The sequence below is a fragment of the Neophocaena asiaeorientalis genome, unplaced genomic scaffold, assembly GCF_003031525.2.
Source record: "Neophocaena asiaeorientalis asiaeorientalis breed wild unplaced genomic scaffold, Neophocaena_asiaeorientalis_V1.1 scaffold254, whole genome shotgun sequence".
In the NCBI taxonomy this organism is placed as follows: Eukaryota; Metazoa; Chordata; class Mammalia; order Artiodactyla; family Phocoenidae; genus Neophocaena; species Neophocaena asiaeorientalis.
This window is the reverse complement of record NW_020174705.1, coordinates 6471370-6491187: the sequence shown is the minus strand read 5'-3', so window position 1 is coordinate 6491187 and position 19818 is coordinate 6471370. Positions and strand designations below refer to the sequence as shown.

General features: G+C 39.7%; 1 protein-coding gene across 3 annotated transcripts in view; it reads right to left on the bottom strand.

Moving 5' to 3' along the window:
- The window catches only part of LOC112409399 (RNA binding protein fox-1 homolog 1), a 1082427-nt gene that overhangs the window by 109962 nt on the left and 952647 nt on the right, over positions 1-19818 (bottom strand). For 2 of the 3 annotated variants that reach the window (XM_024759496.1, XM_024759498.1), the window contains exons 3-6: positions 17451-17594; positions 10779-10832; positions 3844-3936; positions 2046-2106 (exon numbers count right to left, since the gene is read on the bottom strand). In XM_024759496.1, the coding sequence (XP_024615264.1) occupies positions 2046-2106; positions 3844-3936; positions 10779-10832; positions 17451-17594 (352 nt within the window). The remainder of the gene's footprint in view (positions 1-2045; positions 2107-3843; positions 3937-10778; positions 10833-17450; positions 17595-19818) is intronic. The other variant, XM_024759497.1, reaches the window with a different exon arrangement.

Sequence of the window (19818 nt, the reverse complement as noted above, 5' to 3'; positions counted from 1 at the left end):
AAATAAATATGTCTACATATGGCTTAAGGAATAACATTTGGCTTCCCTTGCTTTATTTTCTCACATAAGCAGCAGATATGAACATCTATGCATATGCATGAAAGCATGCGTGGTGCAAACACACACACACACACTCACACACAATTGCTACTTCATAATTAAAGAAAGTGCCCAGTAGTCATGTTGGTGTCATTGTGTACTAGCTCTGGCAAGTTGCAGAGCTATCATTTTTACCCAAGTAGAAAGTCTTCATGACATATAACTCAGCGGTTTGCTTTATTTCATCACTGGGCATCCAAAGTCTGTTGCAAAAATTTTCTATACCATTTAAGGTTATGTCTTGGGTTGCTGGAGCTGGGAAAATGGGTCAGCAGAATAAATAATTCGTCTGGTCTTTCTCCTTAGACTCCTATTATATTGAGGGTATATTTCTGTTTAATTTTGCCCCTTTTAAAAATAAGAACAAACTGGCTTAGCCTAATTGGTAGCCATTTGCACAAGAAAGAGGAAAAACAAAAACAAAACTACCAAATGCTTGTAGTATTGTTTATAATAGAAAAAAAAATGTCAATCAGTACGTGAGGTGGGAATAAACCCATATATTCGTTTTATGGAATATTATGTAACCACTAAAAAGAATGAATGTAGTCTGTATGTATTAACATTGAAAGAACTCCATATGACTTATAAAAGCCAATTAGAAATGATATGTACACCATGTTCATATAAAAAGAATGCACACACTACTGTGAATGTTATAAATATATACTGACTACGTATATATACAAGAAGGTGCAAAATAAAGGTATAGACAATACTCTGTAATAGTGGTACCTTCTGAGGAGGTAGCTGGGAAACCAAGGTGGCAGTAGTATCATTCAAAATATATTTTAGCCTTTTCTTCCCCCCCTTTTTCCTTCCCTCCTTCCTTCCTTCCTTCCTTCCTCTCTCCCTCTCTTTCTTTCTTTTCCTTTTTTAATGTCTGTATTTCCATGTTTCATGTGTAATTAAAATGTTAAAAATGGAAAATTCCATAAATTTTTCCTTAAGACTGTAATAAAATTGCTATCTTTTAAAAATATATAAACCAAAAAATATCTTCCAGTCTCACAATTCAATTCAACCATTAACATTTTGGTGTAATGCCTACCTTAATTCAAATCATGCTATACATATAATTTTCTTATTTTAAAATTTTTAATTCATTATGAGGCCCTTTGTAGTCTTCATCCTACTCATCTTAATGACTATAATATTCCACTAAGCTCTAACTTTAACTTACTACATTACATTCTTTCTAATTCTGGTACAATTAAGTATATGATTAGCATATCAGCAGCCTCCCTCCCCCCATATATCTTAAGAGACATTTTTTTCTGAGAAGGATTAAAGAATCAAAATGTGTGAACATTTTAAATAACTCTTCATACATATTAAATCCTTATTATGAAGCGTCTTGAGATGTCTTCTTCTAGAGCAAGGGCAGAAATGCCTTGTCCTGAAGGGGTCTGCAATACACAGCAACACCCTCACCTGCCCCCGAATGCCACTGGAGGGCAACCAGTTCTCACTGTGGAACTGGTCATGAGACACCCTCTAAGGCACTTTAAAAGCCTAATAGCTCCAGAGAAGATTCAAAGCCAGAACCAAATTCTGCAGTCCCACTTCTGGGGATGATTAGTGATCAGTGAAGAGGTGGTGATGAAAAATGAAACAAACAAAACTTCCATCCTCCTTCAACTAACTCTAATAACAATAAATTAAATTACCCAAGTAATTCCTAAATAAGTACTGTATCTCACTCACATGGGAGTTATTACAGAGAGACTGAAAGAAGGACATGCACTCTTAACCTGAGAACTAAGTTTGCCTTTGTCATGAAATTTATCTTATTGATTCAAGTGGTTCACTGTAGCAGGTCAGCAGCAAGGACACAGTAGCCATGCTGAGGCAAATGTGGCTTGTTGAAACAGATTCCCCAGTTAAATTACTTAATAGATTCTGAGGTAGAGACAATTTCTTGTAAAAGGCCAATCTCTACTTACCATTTGTATAAGGGTTGACAGTCTTTTTATTTGTCATTACACGTGCTGTGGCATTATTTACCTATGTACATAGAAAACTCAAATAAGCACATATTCCAGGGCCAGTCCACAGTTCAATTAGTTGCATGCATTATGACTGTGATTACTTATTAAAAAAAAAAAACACCAAAAACTAAAATGCATTTTAATTTATAAAAGGCAGTAGGTGCATAACAAAATCATACATTTTTATAATTACATTTACTTCATAACCATTTTAACAAATCATTTCAATAAAGCAATGTCATATCATTTAAAAGTTTAATAAGGAGACAGTAAAAGCAAATTAAAAGGAACTGCATAATTGAAGACTGAAAAGCATGCGTGTACTCCATGGTAACACAGAAACAATAAATATTTTTTAAACATAAAATAAGGTTCACATGAAGGAACATGCAGTGGAATAGAAGAGGGGAGAGACAAGGTACAAGGGAACATAAATGTCAAAAAAAGGACAAACAAGTTTTAGCCGTATGCAACACTTTACGAGGGAAGAACCATCGGGAAGCAACATCTAGCATTCAACACTTGGAACAAGAGCCTTTTACATCGCAAGAATTAACAAAATCATTCAAGCTTTAAAGTCACAGCTAACAAAAGGATAAAAGAGAGGGTGCATTGTTTAACACAATATGGAGTTAACGATCTGAGTAAGATGTGCACTGGTCATATCTCAATCCAGTCAGTGCCTCCCAGGCTAGCTTAGAACGTACACTCAGTTACAGGCGTACCAATATCCAAAAAAATAGAGCATCAAGAAAACTTAATACAACAAGTCAAAAAAATTCACGTGGTATATATATGTATAGAGATATATCAGCACTAAATACGTGAAACGGCAGATGGATTTCACCACTTACCATTCACCACCATCGCCAGCATGAGTTTGTATACAGTTACCATGGTTACTGAGAGTTTGGTGAGGGGCCTAAGGGTTATCGTCGAGGGTGGGAGGAAATGAAAGGCAAAATATGCAACATCTTACTCCAAAGACTAAAGCATTTTTAACTGGTATTTTTTCTTTTTTTTTTTTTAAGTTTTAACAAATACTACCCTGTGGTCATTTTGAGGGAGAGTCAGTGGTAGAAAGAGCAGATTCTGAGTATTGGAATTTTAGCGTTTATTTTTTTCCATGAAGAATGGCCAGATATTGAACAGGAAATCCTGTTTGGTTATTCACTTTGTGATCAAAAGAATATAAAGTTCAAACTGGCTTCTTAAAAAAACAAAACAAAAAAAAAAAAAAGAAAGGTTTCATGACAAAAACCTCTCACTTTTTTTTTTTTCCCCAAACAATCGTTCTCTCGAACGCCATTTCTTTCACAATTTGGCTTAATTTGCACACCACTGTGGATCCCTCATCAACCCTGTAGTGGAAAGAAAAAGAAAAGGAAAAAAAAAAAAGAAACTGCTCTGTATTTTGTTTTGTTTGGCAACACTCTCTCCACTGCTTGGAATCTACTGCACCCATTGGTTATAAGACATGAAAAATAAAATAATTTAAAAATCCCTTTCAGATTAACCTTTCTTTTGTCTCACTTTTGCCATCCACCTTTTAGCAGTAATAAGAGTAACATAATAAAGGAAAATTTAAAAAAAATTAAGGCCAGTTTTCCTTTTTATATATAAATATATATATATAAACAATGAGAAGGGAGTAGGGTCACATACAAGACACAATGATGCATCTGAAACAACAAATGAGCGTGAAGCAGACACTTATCAAAAAGATGAAAAGGAAAATATTTTGGACATGCACCTCGATTTTACGGCCCTCTACCACGGTGCCGTGTAATTTCTCCCTCGCCCTGTCCGCATCGGCACTATTTTCGAAAGTTACGAAACCAAATCCCTGCATGCAGGAGGGAGAAGGGAAAACAACATGCAGATTATTATTTTCAGTCAACGACCACTGTGGAACGTTCTCTTGCTTTAATTTCTATTTCTTGTCCTGGCTTCAGTTCTGTAACATGCAAATTAGAGAAATTATAAGAGTACTAAAATGTGCAATAAGTAAGCGACAAATGTGAACAAGATTTTTGTTTTCTGTCACCCGTTAGCTGTCACCCCTGAAGAATTCAAAGAATGATACCAGAAATACCTTTCTAAATGTCACTACAGAAGAAAAGAAATCTAACGGAAAGAAAATGAGATCAAAATAAATGTACAGTGTCTTCACAGAGAAGAAAATGAAATAACGAGGAAAAAAAAGGGAACCACTTTCTTGACATGCAGATTAAGAAGAAAAGAAAAGAAAACGTGTGCACAAAATTCAACAATGAATGCCAGAATCTTCTAACATTGCCTACAGAGTCATGCTGTGTGGTTTTAAGACCATCTCTTCTCCATGCAGTTTTAGGGTTATTCAAATTTGTCAATTCTACAGCCTTTATGTCTCAAAAAATAAAAATTAAAAGCCTAAAAAAAAGGAAAGACCTTTTTTAAAAATAAATCTTAAACTCTGATCTAATAAGCAAAATAATCCCATGAAGTGAATAGAAATAAACATCAATTGATTAATAATGCAAACAGTTCAAGTAACATTTTTGTATTAATACTTCCCCTCTGACCCTGAAAATAATATACATGCTTCGGAATTTGTCAACTTTCCCGACTACTTTATTAACCCAAAAGGGAAATGTGTATTCATATGGTAAAGTCCTAAGACATTATGCTGGTATTCATTTATCAAATCAACTGGTAGAAAATAAAGAAGCTCCTTTAATAGAATGTTATTTATAATAACACTCTGGGAACTTTTATTGGTCAATAACAAATATACCCTTTTCTGCACCACTGGCATATTTTGTTTAATATTTCAGCCTCAAAAAACAACCCCCCAAACATTGCATTGTTAAAAATCCATCCTTTTTCTTCACTGACACTGTTCCTAAGAAGAGTACAGAAAATATGACACATTATTTTTAAAACCCCTAAAAATATTTGTACATCTTGTTCAGAAATATACACCAACCGTTTGAAACAATTCCAGTGCAAATATGCCCAGCTCGTTCTGGTCTTCACAGTGTAAACTGGGTGAAATAATGCAATGTGCCAGGACTCCTCTTTGTGTTCAGTAATCTTTACATAAAGGAAAAATGCTAGCTTTAAGCTTAGCTGGGGCAGTAGGACAGTCTGTCCCAGTAATAAAACAGACCGTCATTACAAATCACAGCTAGTCATTAGCTGTTAACTCTCAGATCCTCATTAGATTGCTAAAGGGATGCCCGAAATTCAGGGTTTTTAGAGAGCTGTTACCCAGTGCTTTAACTAAGAGAGAACTTTCCAATATTAAGATGGGCTCATGCATAGAAGAAACTATCTGTGGATGTCTTCAAGTTAGATTAGATAATTATCTGACAGAGAAAAAAATTAATTATTCACTTGGGGGATTAGGCTGAATTACCCTTCATATTTCCCACAGTGAGGGTCCATGGTTAGGGTAGGTCTGAACTATTTGATTAACCTAATAAGGTTACATGCTTAGAAGGACGCTACTTAGTTCTATACATCATTGGTAGGATGCCCACATTTGGTACTCAAAGATACGTGCCGATTAGTTTTGAACTAATAGCTCTTCAACAGGCAAAAGACAGAATTTGGGGGAGGGGGTCGCTCTATTTGATGGCTCTGACTCTTAGCCAGTGGGTCCCACACTTAGTTGTACATCAGAAGGAACTGGAGAGCATATTAAACATTCAGATTCCTGAGCCCTGACCCATATCTATCGGATCAGAATCCCTGAGTGGAACCCACAAATCTGCCGAAAAAGTTACCTATGTGGCCCAGCAATTGGGTTTCCGTGGCCTCTCATGCCACTAAGCACTATCAAAAGGACTCAGTTCTTTGAATGAAGTAGAATATTACATTGCCAGTTTCTATAGAGCAATTTAGGGAGTGGAGTGAGTTTTTGAGATGAATATCTATCTGACTTGGTGATTCGTATCTTAAACCTAGGGGTCAGCCAAAATCACATAGGAATGTTCTCTTCCTGACCTCTAAGCCCAGTGCTCTAGCGTCCATAGCCATGCCATACATTTAATAAGTAATTAGGGAAACTAGGACTCCGGCTCTATCTGGGGCAATTCTTTCACTTGGCAAGGAAAGGAAGCCCACAGTCCGATGCGATTTATCGATGGAGGGCTTGGTGGCATCATTGTTGTCGATAGGCACTAACAGTCGGGGTCACCGCAGTGCTGGAAGGAACATAGGCAGGAGAAAGTCGAACATGCCACCCACCTGTCTAACACGATCCCAATGAATCGAGTCATTGTGATTCTGGTCTGAGCCCAGAGCAAACCATACTGGCCTAAAATCTGCATCATGTATGTCAGGGAGAGGTGAAAGTGAAGATAAAGATTTATTCTGAACCCCAAGTTCATAAACTAAAAAGGAATTTTACTCCATTTTCACTTTCCTTTCAAGTAAAAAAAATATATTTATTCTCTTTATTATTATTTTTACTCTCATTATTTTCTGCTAAACTTTTTTTTTTTTTTTTCTTTTTTTTTTCGTTAAATTTTTTTTTTTTTTTTTTTTTTTGAGTGGCTCATTTCAACCTGCTGAGATGCCTAGTTGAGATCTGGCAAAGCTGGGTTCATGAAGCCCTTGCTCCAGACTCAGTCCCCCAAATACCAAAGGGATTCTCCTACGTGTGCCATTGGACAATCCTACCTCCCACCCAGGTGAGAAGTGCTATGATGTCCCTGGGTCAGAAGATGGCCAGATTCTCATCTGGGGAGCTACACCATAACCAGAGACCACCAGCTGGCCATTTTGAGGCACCCTCTCCATCAAGCACAGGTGCTGTTTCTTTTGACCTGCCTCGTGGTCAGAATTCTATCTTAAGCAAAATGTAACTTGCAGAATATTCTTAAAATATTTTGAATATTTTTATCTCAGTCTTAAAAAGGGGATCAAAAGAAGCACCTTCTGGACTTGGCCTGGTGAGCACAGGAAGGAACTGAGTGCAATGCAATCACCTTGTAAAGATCAAGTGTGCAGGAGGGGCTGTATGGGGGGAGTCAGATGCTCCCTAAGTGCTGGAGGAGAGACACTGCTTCCCAGGGTTTACCTTAACAGAGAAGGGGGAGCTAAGAGAAGGTGCAATCCTTCAGGAGAAGAGAATCTGGGATATTTGTGCCCTATGATGGGAAGGCATGACCCCTAGGCAGATAATGGCGACCCTAACGTGGACCAGCCGTGACTTGCTTATTTTTAAATCTTTTTGTGAAACATAAATTCTGATCTTCCCGTATCCCAGTTATTTTTCTACTTTAGTCTTGTGGGATATATTTAGGCGATATATTCCCTTTTTGTAGTAATACAAATACAATATTTTATAGCTGAAATAAAGGCTCTGAAGTATCCGGGATGGATGTGTGTGCTGACTTTTCATCTTACATGAAAATCTGATTCCACCAGTTTCTGGTGCAGAGAACTCCCATCACCTAGAAGAGGAGAGCTGTTGATAAGGGTCTGAAGGCTCATTTTCCTGTGGGACTAAGGGCTTTATGACCCACTTGTTCCCAATCGCCTTTTCACACGCAGACCCTTCTCCCTGGAAGACCATCTTCCCTCCTTCCCTTCCCTGGGAAACCCTGACTCATCTTTTTCTCGCAGCTTAAATGCCACTTCTCCCAGAAACCCTCCCAGCTTCCAACAAGATCGGTCTGCCTGCTTGGAGTCTCAGCAGCCTTTTCGCTGAGAACATAGCTAACTCTGTTGCATCTGTTTGTCTTAAGGATCCGTCTCTCAGGCTACTCTGGAAAGTCTGTGAGAACAGGAAGCACTTCTGTCTCGCTCATGTCCGATTCACCAACCTTGTACTGGAATGCAACCAATACTATAGACATCACTGAATCAAACAGCAGACTGCATTTCCTAGGTCTATGAAAAAGTAGCTATCTCTGGCTGCACCCCCCAAATAAAATGTTTCAGAGGTAAACACAACATCTTAAAATCTCCGAAAAGGAAAAATGAATGATAGTATCTCTCACCCTGAAATGCTATCTCATTCCATTTTCCAAGTCTGGCAGATCTTTTCTGAAAGTGATTTCCTTGTTTACTTGCTATCCTTCTATACATGAACTTGTACATTATACATCCCCAGGATGATATAGATACTGCTTGTGTGTATACGCACAGGCACACGCACACACACACACACACACACACACCAAACACCCACGTTGAGCCTCCCTCATTGAGCATTGAGTGGCTGTCTTGGGATGGTCCCCAAAGACGACGGCCAGAAGGTCAGCTCCTAGCTTGTAAGCTCTCCTGTATTTCCTGGCTACTTCTCCAATACCAAAGGATGAAAATCAGGTCATACCAACAGTTCAGGTTTCTCGACCATTAAAGTGGAAATGTTCCTTTAAATAAGACCTTTTCCCATAAAGGATAATGTCAAGTACGAAAGAAGGATATCCCCGTGTGAGCTGTTTCCTTCATTCAGCAGTTCCCAACTGGACTGTCTCCATGACATTCCAGTGGTACCAGTCAGCTCCCACACCTGCAAGACCAGTTCTTTCATTCAGAGGGAGCAAACCCACTGAGAGAGGCTATTTTTGATGGTTCTTAATCAAAAAAAAAAAAAAGGTTTCACAGCTTCACAAAATCAATCTCTCGATGCAGCAAATTTAAATGGTCTTATTCCTAAAGCCCTAGAGACAGGCTAATCACGAGAATGAGGGAAGAAGTCTTAAAAATAGCACCACCATTGTCCTTTCAAAATAGCAAATGATATTCTTCTAATGTCCTTAAACAGCTCTCGAAAAAAATTAAATAGCTTCCTCCAACTTGCAAAAGTTACAAAACAAAGTACACATGGAATATAAATTAAAAAAAAAAACAACCTTTAAAGGCATCAATGCTAGGACTCAGGATTAGAAGAAAGTTGGCCAACATCTTCTATAACTTTGCCCAAAATACATCAGTCCTGAGTGAAAAGGATCAGGAACATTTTTCTCTTAATGCACTTGACTTTGCACATATAGAAATAGTACCTGTAATGCTTTTCATACCACAGCAGAAAGAGAGTTAGCTTATTTTTCCCCCAGCCTGGAGGTCAAACTACTGACATATCACAAGGATGACTGTAAAACATCTGAAATTACACAATGATGAGCTCCCTAAAGTAGCAAAACCAGAGAGTATAATGAACTGATTTTTCTTTTTTTTTTTTTTTACACTCATCTGGAATATCACACCACCATTTTGACTGTGGAAAAGAGAATACTGGCATTTTCTTTCTTCAATTCAATCAGCATTATCCTATTAGGTTAATACTAAACCTATTTAGGACGAAGAGGGTACAGACTGTCCAAGGAATAATAAAGGATTGCTTTGTGGGGAGGAAATGGTTACTATACCCAGGAGACTGGCTCTTGCCCCCTTAGGTAAAACCTGTTCTTTTTAGTAACCCTCCTGGATGCTGGCTTGTCCCAAATTGCCTGTGTACGAAAAGCTCTGGGGCTGAACCTGGGATCTCTCTGTGCTTGGTAATCAACTTCTCTCCATCCCCACTTTCACAGTCTGGGGATGTGAAGGCAGCTGAACATTCCTGGCAGACTGGAAACCAGGCAGAGTTATTGAACGTGTTCACTTTCTAGTTCCTGATGTCAATATCCAAGTCTTTTGCAGCATCCTTCCCTGTTACCACAGTATCTGCTGCTGCTCTGCCAAATGCACTGCTTTCCTCCAGGGAGATTCTGATGGCTCTCTTGCATTTTCCGTCAATGCAGGTAGAAGGAGGATGCTTTAGCAACCTCGAAGCCCCAGGGGGCGAAGGGCTAGTTTGCATTCAAAGGAAGCGAGGGCGAGGGCGTGTGTCAAAAACAGGAAGACACAGGGTTTATCAGTTTAACCACAGCCCTGGTAGGTTTGTTAAAACACAGATTGCTGGGCTCCAATTTCTGAGGATCTGATTCAATAAGGTCTGGGTTGGACCCTGAGAATCTGCATTTCTAAATTCCCAGGTTGTGCTGATGCTGCCCGTCTGGATACTGCTCTTAGATGACCACTGATACAGAAGATGTTTTGGAAGAGTTGGGCTTTTTTTTTCCTACCAACCTATTTCCATTTTGAAGTTGCTGGAGTTTGACCACATAACCTCTGATTTTTACTAACACTGTTAGCTCTAAGAAAATCTACTTAAAAATTGGTTTCCCAGAAAAAAAAAAAAAAAAAAAAAAGCAATGGCAAATTGCAAAATGTGGGTGGGTACACAGACTAATGGATCAAGTTTTATTCAAAAGGTTGGTGTATATGAGATTTTCTCCCCTACAACCCAGGAAAAGAACTGCACTTTATTAATACAGAATAATCACATATTTACCTGCTCATGAGACTATCAACTCACTTTTTAATATAAAGAACATAATTATCACTGAAAAACAAAAATGTAGCAACAACATTATTTTTTTAAGCATGGGTAGTTTTCCTCTGGAAAATTGATATATAGACATCTACAGATATATATAAAACAGTGATTTAAAATTACCCCCTCATACATTTTAAACTGAATCCAATGTAGTCCCCACCATTTTGGAAACGGGAGGTGGTCCCTAAAGGAAATCCCACGGAAGTGTATTTTCACAACGTACTGATTAAAACAGTGCAGTTGTTTCCCCGTATTTATAACAAGCATTTCAACATAAGCTAAACAATTCTAAAGTGAATGAAGTTGCTTACCTTTGAGCCTCGCTCATTAAAAATAATTTCAACATCTAAGATTTTACCAAATTGCTGCAAAGAAATAGAAATATTTTATAAGCAAGAAGAGAAACACACTGAATCATATTATGCGCATGGGTAATTGTGCCCCAAGTCAGAATTTGTTTTCTCTTTTAATGTCAAGGATATACATTTTATGTTGTTCTTTCATTAAACGATGCACTTGAACCAAGAGAAAATACAACCGCATGTATTATTTCCAAATTATGGCATATCCCACCATATAAGCTATCAGAATAGGGGCCCAGTACCAAGTATGTAACCGAGAGGTTAATTCTACTTTTCTTTCTTGATATGTGATTGATTGCCTTCCCAGGCACTGAGCAGCAAAGATTAAAAACAGCTAATATATACAAGGGCTCTTCTAGGCTACGTCACTAGCCACTGGGCAAAGCCCGCTTGGTGAAGTGGGATTTTGATAGTAAAATATCCGACTAGAATGGGATGTTGAGGATTTTGGACCTTGGCTCTGCAAAAGCCAGGAGCAGCCAGGCCATAAAAGAGAAGTAAAGATAAAAGGAAGATCCACTACACAGACACCCATCACAAGCAAGAAACCAGCACAGTTGTGGTCTATCCTCAGGCTGAAATGTACTTCTTTCAAGATGATTCTCCATGTTGTTAAACAAACAGATTTTAGACAATTAGCGTGAATAGGCTTTATAAAAAGTGGAAGAAACTCAACATATTCAAATCTAGAAACAAAGTTTCAGATGACAAATACATTAGGTAGCCTGATAAAATACAGATGCTTAGTTAAATTTAAATGTCAGATTTTTCAGGATAAGTGTACCCCACACAATATTTGGGACATACTTATACTTAATAAAATATCTGTTACCTGAAATTAAAATTTCTGATATTGTGTCTTGTATTTTGTAACTTACTATGACTAGTAACAGACTACCCTAGTAGTCCTAGTGACACACGCACATCAGTCTGTAATTCACACTTAAAAAATGGGAACATGGACCCCGCTCCAAAAGCATTTGATAATTCAAAATCCTTTTCCCTGATGCTGGAATCCTTTCTGTTTTCTTAGATCGCATGAAGTCGAATGGGCATATTTTGAGTGTGGTCTGTTCTACATGAGTACAGGTGGCAGACAGTAGCGCAAAAGTGTGTGACAAGGCCCAGGGGAAAATCAGATAGAAATTTTACCCTGACGCAGAATGAGAGCAAATGCCTGCTTCAGTGATTAAAAAACAAACAGAACAACATAAAGTAAAATTTCCATCCTCTTTTTCCCTGATTTTGAGCCTTCCTATTGTTCCATTTGCTTTTGCAGCCTGAATTTTTATTACATCTTTTATAACCCTAGGAGATTCTGTATTCTGTCTCTCTCCACTGGGTGGAAAGCCTTAAGCAGCCTCTGTGTAGCAGAGGATGGAGCCATGGGGAGGGAGGGGCAGGAGAGAAAGGGAACAATTAGATACAGAGAATTAGGGGCAGCTTGACTGACCCATGTACACCACTCACAGAATACTGGGAGGCCCGGAGAGTAAGTGTCAAGAAGGTCTTACTGAGATTCAAAAAAAAAAAAAAAAAAGAAACAAAAAAATTTGGAATATACAGAGGCTATCCTCTGGAATGTACAAATAAATCTACATTACTCAGAAAGACAGAAAAACATATGTATGCTCCAGTCGAATATAAATAGCTCAAAATCTTGAAATGAGAGTAGTTTTGACTATGAGAAAAAGAAACCCAAAGCTATGTCATCTTGGGCCACAGAAATGTGCCCATCCCTCAGGATATGTACCCATCCAGGGGATTACAGACTTGAATTCTTCTTGTGGAGCAGAAGTGCTTCTCTACTTCAGAGAGAAGTAGAAGGATAGGAAGAAATCAAGAAGAGAAGGCTCAACCAGGAGAGAAGATGGAAGGTCTACATCTCTAGCATGCCGTATGGAAATACCAAGAAACACGCAGCTAACTCACCCTGTAATTTGTGGATACTAAACTATTCTTTTGGTCAAGAGAAGATTCTTCTACTGCATTTTCCGTGCCCTTGATTTGGGCAGAGAAAATCGTTAAAAATAGAAGATAATTTTCAGATTTGGGAAATGCAGGATTTGCCATTGAAAGGTGAAGTGAATTTCATAGTTAAAAAGTCCTCCAGCTTTGTGAACTTCTCAGAAGCCATAATTCTGATATAACCTCCTTAGAATATTCAGTCCAGACAGATGCTATCATATTTATTTCAGGCCTAAGAGGCTGGAAGCACACATATTTATGGATAGAGAAGCTTGAAAAGGACTTCCTCTAAAACCACGAAGCAAATGTCATCCATGGAACATTCTCTAAGCAGTCAACACAAAAACACTTCCTTTAAAGTAAGATCTGGTTGAGACAGAACCAATGAAAAGGTAATCTTCACATGTGTCATTCCCTAAATGGGACAATGGCACCATATGCCCTGAAATGGTCCCCAGTGTTTGCCTCTTTGGCAGTTGCCACTGGGTGGAAGATCCTCAAAGCCAGTGAAACAAGCCATAAGAAGAATGCTGATGTAAGCCCCCTTCCTAAGGCAGTTGTGTACTATATTTATAGTATCAACAGTTTAATTGGGAAGTTTGGTACTAATGATGTAAACACAGCTGGCACATTTTCAATTTAAATAGACACAACTCATTCGCAGACGTAACTAGGATTTGTTTGCTCAACACCGACATTCAGCCGTGTTCAACAACATCTCAGAATCCAGGCGAGGTGTTTCAATAGCTGTGTCAAGGATAAAATCCAGGAGCTTACAGGCACACACTTGGGCAAATAGGTACCACCCATTTTTAGATATTCTCAGATCAAATAATATTTCTCTGAAAACCTCTGAAAAGTGTTCAATGGATACAGTATAAAACATGAAAGTAAAGCTTAGTTCAAAGAGTGTGCATGGAGGCTAAGAAAAGGCATCATCCCAGTTTTCTTAGGGTCGGCTTCATGTTTTGGATGCAGAATAGAAGGCAACATGCCATGTCCGAAAACATCTCTATTTTGTTATACATCAAAGGTGATCGTGAAAGCTTCTTTTCTTCTCTAATGAAAACTTCTTTTGCATGTTCTGAAAGTCATGTAATCTGTGTCTGGTGACAATAGAGAATTCAGAGGATCATATTCATGCCCCAAAGGCCTGTATTTTGATAACGAAAGCAAGGCTGTGCCCTTGATAAGGGAGTGGTAAAATCTGAAGCCAGTACTCACTGAATAGCTGTTTCTGAAGACAATTCTAGAATGAAATGCCTTGTTTCAGAGGTCTGGATCTATAATCACCAACTCTCTCACACCGCAAATGCTTACTATTAAATATTAAGTTAAATTGAGCTTTTTATTCAAGAGCAAGACATTGTGATTAATTTGGTGGAAATCCATACATTGCTTTCATGGGTTCATTGAAAATTCAAACGGAAAGGAAACGCATGCTCTGACATGATCAAGAAGTAGGTAGGTGGGGCCAGAACCAAGGCCCCTGATAATATAAGATCCCATTCACTCACACGCCAACTGGTGTTTTAAAAAGACTCTGGCTTCTGCTTTGGATGTTGTGGCCACATCATGTTTTGACCAAGGAAAGTTCCATCTAAAACAGAAAAAAAACCCAGGAAATCTAAGATGACCTGGATGATTTAATGCCAAACACTGGAACAAATTTATCCAAAAGAGAAGGAAGTAAAGAATATAAAGCAAGGGGCTTCCCTGGTGGCGCAGTGGTGGAGAGTCCGCCTGCCGATGCAGGGGACACGGGTTCGTGCCCCGGTCCTGGAAGATCCCATGTGCCGCGGAGCAGCTGGGCCCGTGAACCATGGCCACTCAGCCTGCGCGTCCGGAGCCTGTGCTCCGCAACAGGAGAGGCCACAACAGTGAGAGGCCCGCGTACCGCAAAAAAAAAAAAAAGACTATAAAGTGAATTGTGAAGAAGGGAAACCAGGATTCTGACAAAGAGACACTAAAGCCACACATTAAAAATAAAATGTTGAGGCACCTGCGGTAACCATTAGGCCTGCAGGGGTTGCGAGCTTCACGGCTGAATTATTCATGGTTACAGAAGTTGTTCAAAACACTGCCAATGAAAAAGGAGGCTGTTTTTCCATTGGGTTTTGGTTTTGGTTTGAAATCCCCATGGCCATATTGAACAAAAGAGAGCAAGAAGAAAAATGCAAAAATCTTTGTGAGGGTTTTTCTCTGCCATCTCACTCCTTGTAGCCCCTGCCAGAGTGAAGGGACCAGGGCAAAACATAGCAACAAAAGGAGAGATGACACCTCATGTCTCAGTGACTTGGAAAACACCTGATTGGGATTAAAATGTGATTTCTTAGAGTCACTATGAACCGAAAGAGGAAACGTTTAATTCTCTCAACTGGAGTGGAGGAACCAATCAGAATGTTTACAGATGCCTTTTCATGTGATTCATGCCACTAAATGTATCACATAACCACACGGGTTTGCCGCCACCCAGGTTTGGCCAGGAAGGATAGATTTTTTGCAGTATTAAAATTCCATGGCTTCAGAATGGTGGTTGTAAACCAAGGAGGTCTCAGAGTTATTGCAGAGTCCAGGAATCCGTAGGTCCCCGATGATTTTTATGGACAAAACCCACGAAAAAATCTTGCATACTTTAAAAATTGGACAGAGAGGCAGTTTGTGATGAACTGAATTAATTTCAGAATTACCGAATGCTGCATTTTCTGAATAGATAGATTCTAAGTGTAGCTATCATCTTGTCAAATCCACATCTTGTCAGTTGCTTGAAAATTTTGACTTACAAAAAGTAGCTCTGAAACTAGTAGATTTTGATCAAGGTTTGACAACCGGTAGCACGATCCATCTTTTGGCAAGACTTTGCTCTATGCCACCTGTTCTACCCCGATAAGAATAGAGAGGCTCAGATATTCACACAAGCAGGATCTCTTCTTCGGAGTCTAGCTGTGAATATTTTGAATACCTTAGCAGTGTAGCCCTCTGGTAACTTTCAAGATAACAAAGAAGACAAGCGAGGACAGAGCATCCTCAGGGGTGGGAGTTAGGGTGTGCTGCAATGAGTGACACCAGAAAAGAGCACAGGATGGTCATTAAGAGGACCAAATTCAAAGCCAGCATCCCAGTGACACTTGATGAATTAAGACACATTGAAGAGCAAGACAACTTCTGAACCTGACGTGGCAAAAGGGATCTAATAATTCTGGCTGCTGATCATTCAAACCTGGTTTCACTGCTTTACACACACTTAACCTTGGCTTTAACTTTGAATGTTCTGCACTTTTCAAAGTCATCTTTGACCTGAAAGTGCCCGAGGGTATCTCTGCTCTGCAAGAGTTAGAGGGCTCAACTCAAGGTTATTACCAAATGAGAGAGATAAAAGAGCAGAAGTTGACCTTTTCCACTGAAATGTCAGGATTCAAGCCTGGGTATCTTAAATATGAGGACGCTTCTTTTGCTTTTGTGTCAGATGCATACTTGATAAACATCATGCATGTTAAAGAAAATGTTCATGCTAACCCCACCATTGTGGAGTGATGACACAGAGCTCGCCTTTTCACATGGGGAAGGAGATCTAGTTGGCTCAGAGCTAGGCATTAAAGTTGAGCCTCTTCTTATTCCTTTTGTAATACCTGCATCCATCCCAAAAGCTTTTAGAAGGGGAATCTCTAGGCCGCCAACCTCTACTCTAAGTCATATGTTAAGGATGTAGTTTTGTTCATTGAATCCAAAGACATTTCCCACCAATGCTGGGCTGTCATAGACAAACAGACTGACTGCATTTGCAAAAATGAATACTATCCAAATCCTGTCGTAGCTTTGTCCTTTGATGGAACACCGAGTCCAAAGAAATGGCAAACTCATCCCTTCCCAAGGAGGATGGTGCAAATATCGTCCAGAAAAAGAATCAGGGTCACAATGTCCCATGAGCAAGCAACCCTATCATTTCTTTTCTCTGGGTTGGTGGTAGCTTCTGCCCTGCTCTGTGTTCCACCGTGGTGCCTGGACAAGGCTGTCATTTGTGGCATATGACATCACAATCAAAATCTCTGAATCCTCACCACGGATTCTGGGAGAACGTACATTGCAGGATGCATGTCAGACTCAGAAATCTGTAGTGGATTTGTTTTGTTTTGTTTTGTTTTAGTGAAGCTTTATGCAGAACTAATTATTCTCAACTTCCTCTGAAGTCTAGATGCTCAGTGCCTGGGAAAGAGTAAGGTCTGCAGAAATATGTCATGAGTCACTCTTCCTAATAATTTGGCAATTGCAATAGCAAGAAAAACCAAGGTGGATCATCACGGTTATTTTAGTCATGACATGGGGTCCCGGGCCACTCGATGGGGGATCATCAATGGGCTTGTTGCAACCATGTGTTATCTGGGAGCCCATTTTCCATCTGACATTCAAATTGCTAATTAGAAGAAGTACCATTGGTCCAAGTGGAAACCTGGTGAACATATGCAAAGAAATTCATACTAAAATCATAGAGATCCTGGCCCCAAGATACCCACAGACTAGGATCTAAAATGCCTTTTCTTCCCCAGCCATGTAAACACCTCACCTTCGTATTATGAATACCAAGAACTTACATGAGGAGGGAAGGGCTCTGGGGATCCCAGAGCGGGCACTGCAGAGGAGAAAGGCAGTACTTACGCCAAACATTTGTCGGAGGTCGGGATCCCGGAACCTGAAGGGGATGTTGGAGACGTGCAGCCTCTTGGGCTGGGACTTGTTTTCCGTATTTTCGGAAGGTTGTGTCTGGGGCTGACCATCCGTGGGCGCCGCATCATCTGTCTGCTAAAAGAACAAGAGGAAAGCAAAGAGGCTCTGAGTGGACCCGAATGTTCTTTCCAGCGTGCTTTTGCTTCCCCTAAATGGTAGGAAAATGCCAGAACAAAGGAATAAGGACAGGAAGAAACTGCTGAGTCATTCATTCATTCATCCAACAAATATTTATCGAACATCCACTGAGCGCCCATCACGGATCCAGGATTCAGCAGCAAGCAAAACAACAAAGATCGTTACTGTCATGGATCCTAATTCACACAGGGGAAGACAGACAATAAACTCATTAAGGAAATACAGAGCTGGCAGAAGGAGATAAGCACTATGGGGATAAAGCAAGGGGAGGGGCTCGCTGGTACTGGGGTGCAGCGAGTTCTAATAGATAATTAGAGAAAACCTCATCTAGAAAAGGAGAATACTCATTAAAGGTATCCCTCCATCGAGGCTGTTCAAAAATCTGAAAATACGCCTGCATAATTTTTGAGGCCATATAGATAAAAATATTAGTAAATCTCCTAAAACATTTGAAGAGGCTGTTTGGTGTTCTGAAGTCCAAGTAACCATCTGCCAGACTTAAATTTTATTTTTTACGGTTTTCATTTTTCATTTCTTGATTGTGCAGGCCTGTGCTGTTCATTATGGTTGACCCCATGTGGCTCTTTAAAGTGAAATGAACTAAGATTAAGTAAAATGGGAAATCCAGTGCCTTCATCGCACTAGCCACATTTAGCATGCTCAGTAGCCACACGTGGCTGGTGGCTTCCATGTCAGACAATGCAGATATAGAACATCTATATCTAGCAAGTTCTGTTGGCCTAAGTTGGTGTAGACAATGTTACATTGTTAGCGTAACTCATTACTCTGCCTCCCACTCTACCCCAACCCCCAAGTAAAAGCCTGGATAGTATGATATTACATTGACACCCCTATACAGGCAGGAACCAGGAGAAAAGCCACTTTAACATTTGAGTTAATCATATAGGCCATTCCCATACTCTCAGTTCCAGAGTTTTAACATTTCAGAGATGCTTCATTTCTAGATACTTTCTCTGCAATTAGCATGTACTGCCTCTAGGTGGCAGTAGATGCCACCTACATCAGATAACCGGCTTCGTAAAACGATGGAAAACCCATGCAAGAAGCCCATCAAATTTACCAGCAAGGGATTGTCCCCACCTACTTATAAGCAATTTAGAAGCATTTACCTGGGACAAAACTATCAATGCAGGAAGCTAGGCGTAAAATAATAAAGACAATCTTACCAACTGACATATGTATATATAAAGCCAAAATAACATGGGCATAATTAGTGACTTTCTCGTCAACCCTTGTATTTACTGACAGATTTCACTGGCAACTCCTTCCTAACACACCCTAAATTGTATCTGGAAGTCAAGACGTTCCGGTGGTTGCCATACTACTCTTCCAAGCTCCTTTGGTATTCAAAACCTACCAGCTAACTTTCTTCAACTTTCAAGGGCCCCGTCATGAAGATAATGTACCTGGTCATTTTGCCAACGCTGTTGGATTGAATAAAGAGGATGGTGATCGTTTTCTAATATGGAAAATGAGCAATAACAATGGTGCACACCTATAAGGTTCTGTGACGACTGAACATAGTAACACATGATGCTGACTTGGCAGAGTTCTCGGCACACAATACAGTCAATAAATGGGAGGTGAGGCAATTTTTAGACTGGCGGTGATTTTTACAAAAATGTCAAAGGACACGTGCAAAAAGCCTCTCAGGAAACATGAAGGAAAGGTTCTCATACGCTTATTAAACACATCTTTCCTGAGCAACTACTATCCCCTGGACACTTAAGTTCGTCCTCCAAAGCATATGCAGTCCCCAGTTTAGTGGAAGAGAAAGAGGTAGAAAAAGACAATTGTAATACAGACTATTGAGAGCGGGGGTCAAAATGAATCACAGGGGGCTGAGTAAACTTAAATCAGGGACACACCACAGGCGTGCCGATTCTGAAGGTTACATTTTCACTGGGAGATGTTTAAGAGAAAGGGTAAAGGGGACCAATACTGTACCAGCAGAGGACAAAGCATGTGGCAGGATGAAGAGAGGTGAATCGTGTTCTGGATTCGGGGGAATACACGTGGACCTTTGTGTCACTAGTTGGTGGGCATGTGTATGAAGGAAGGGCGGGAGAATACACTGTAGAGGGAGGCAGGGGTTGGACCACCAAGAACCCTGGGTGCAGCCCAAGAGGATACATTTCAT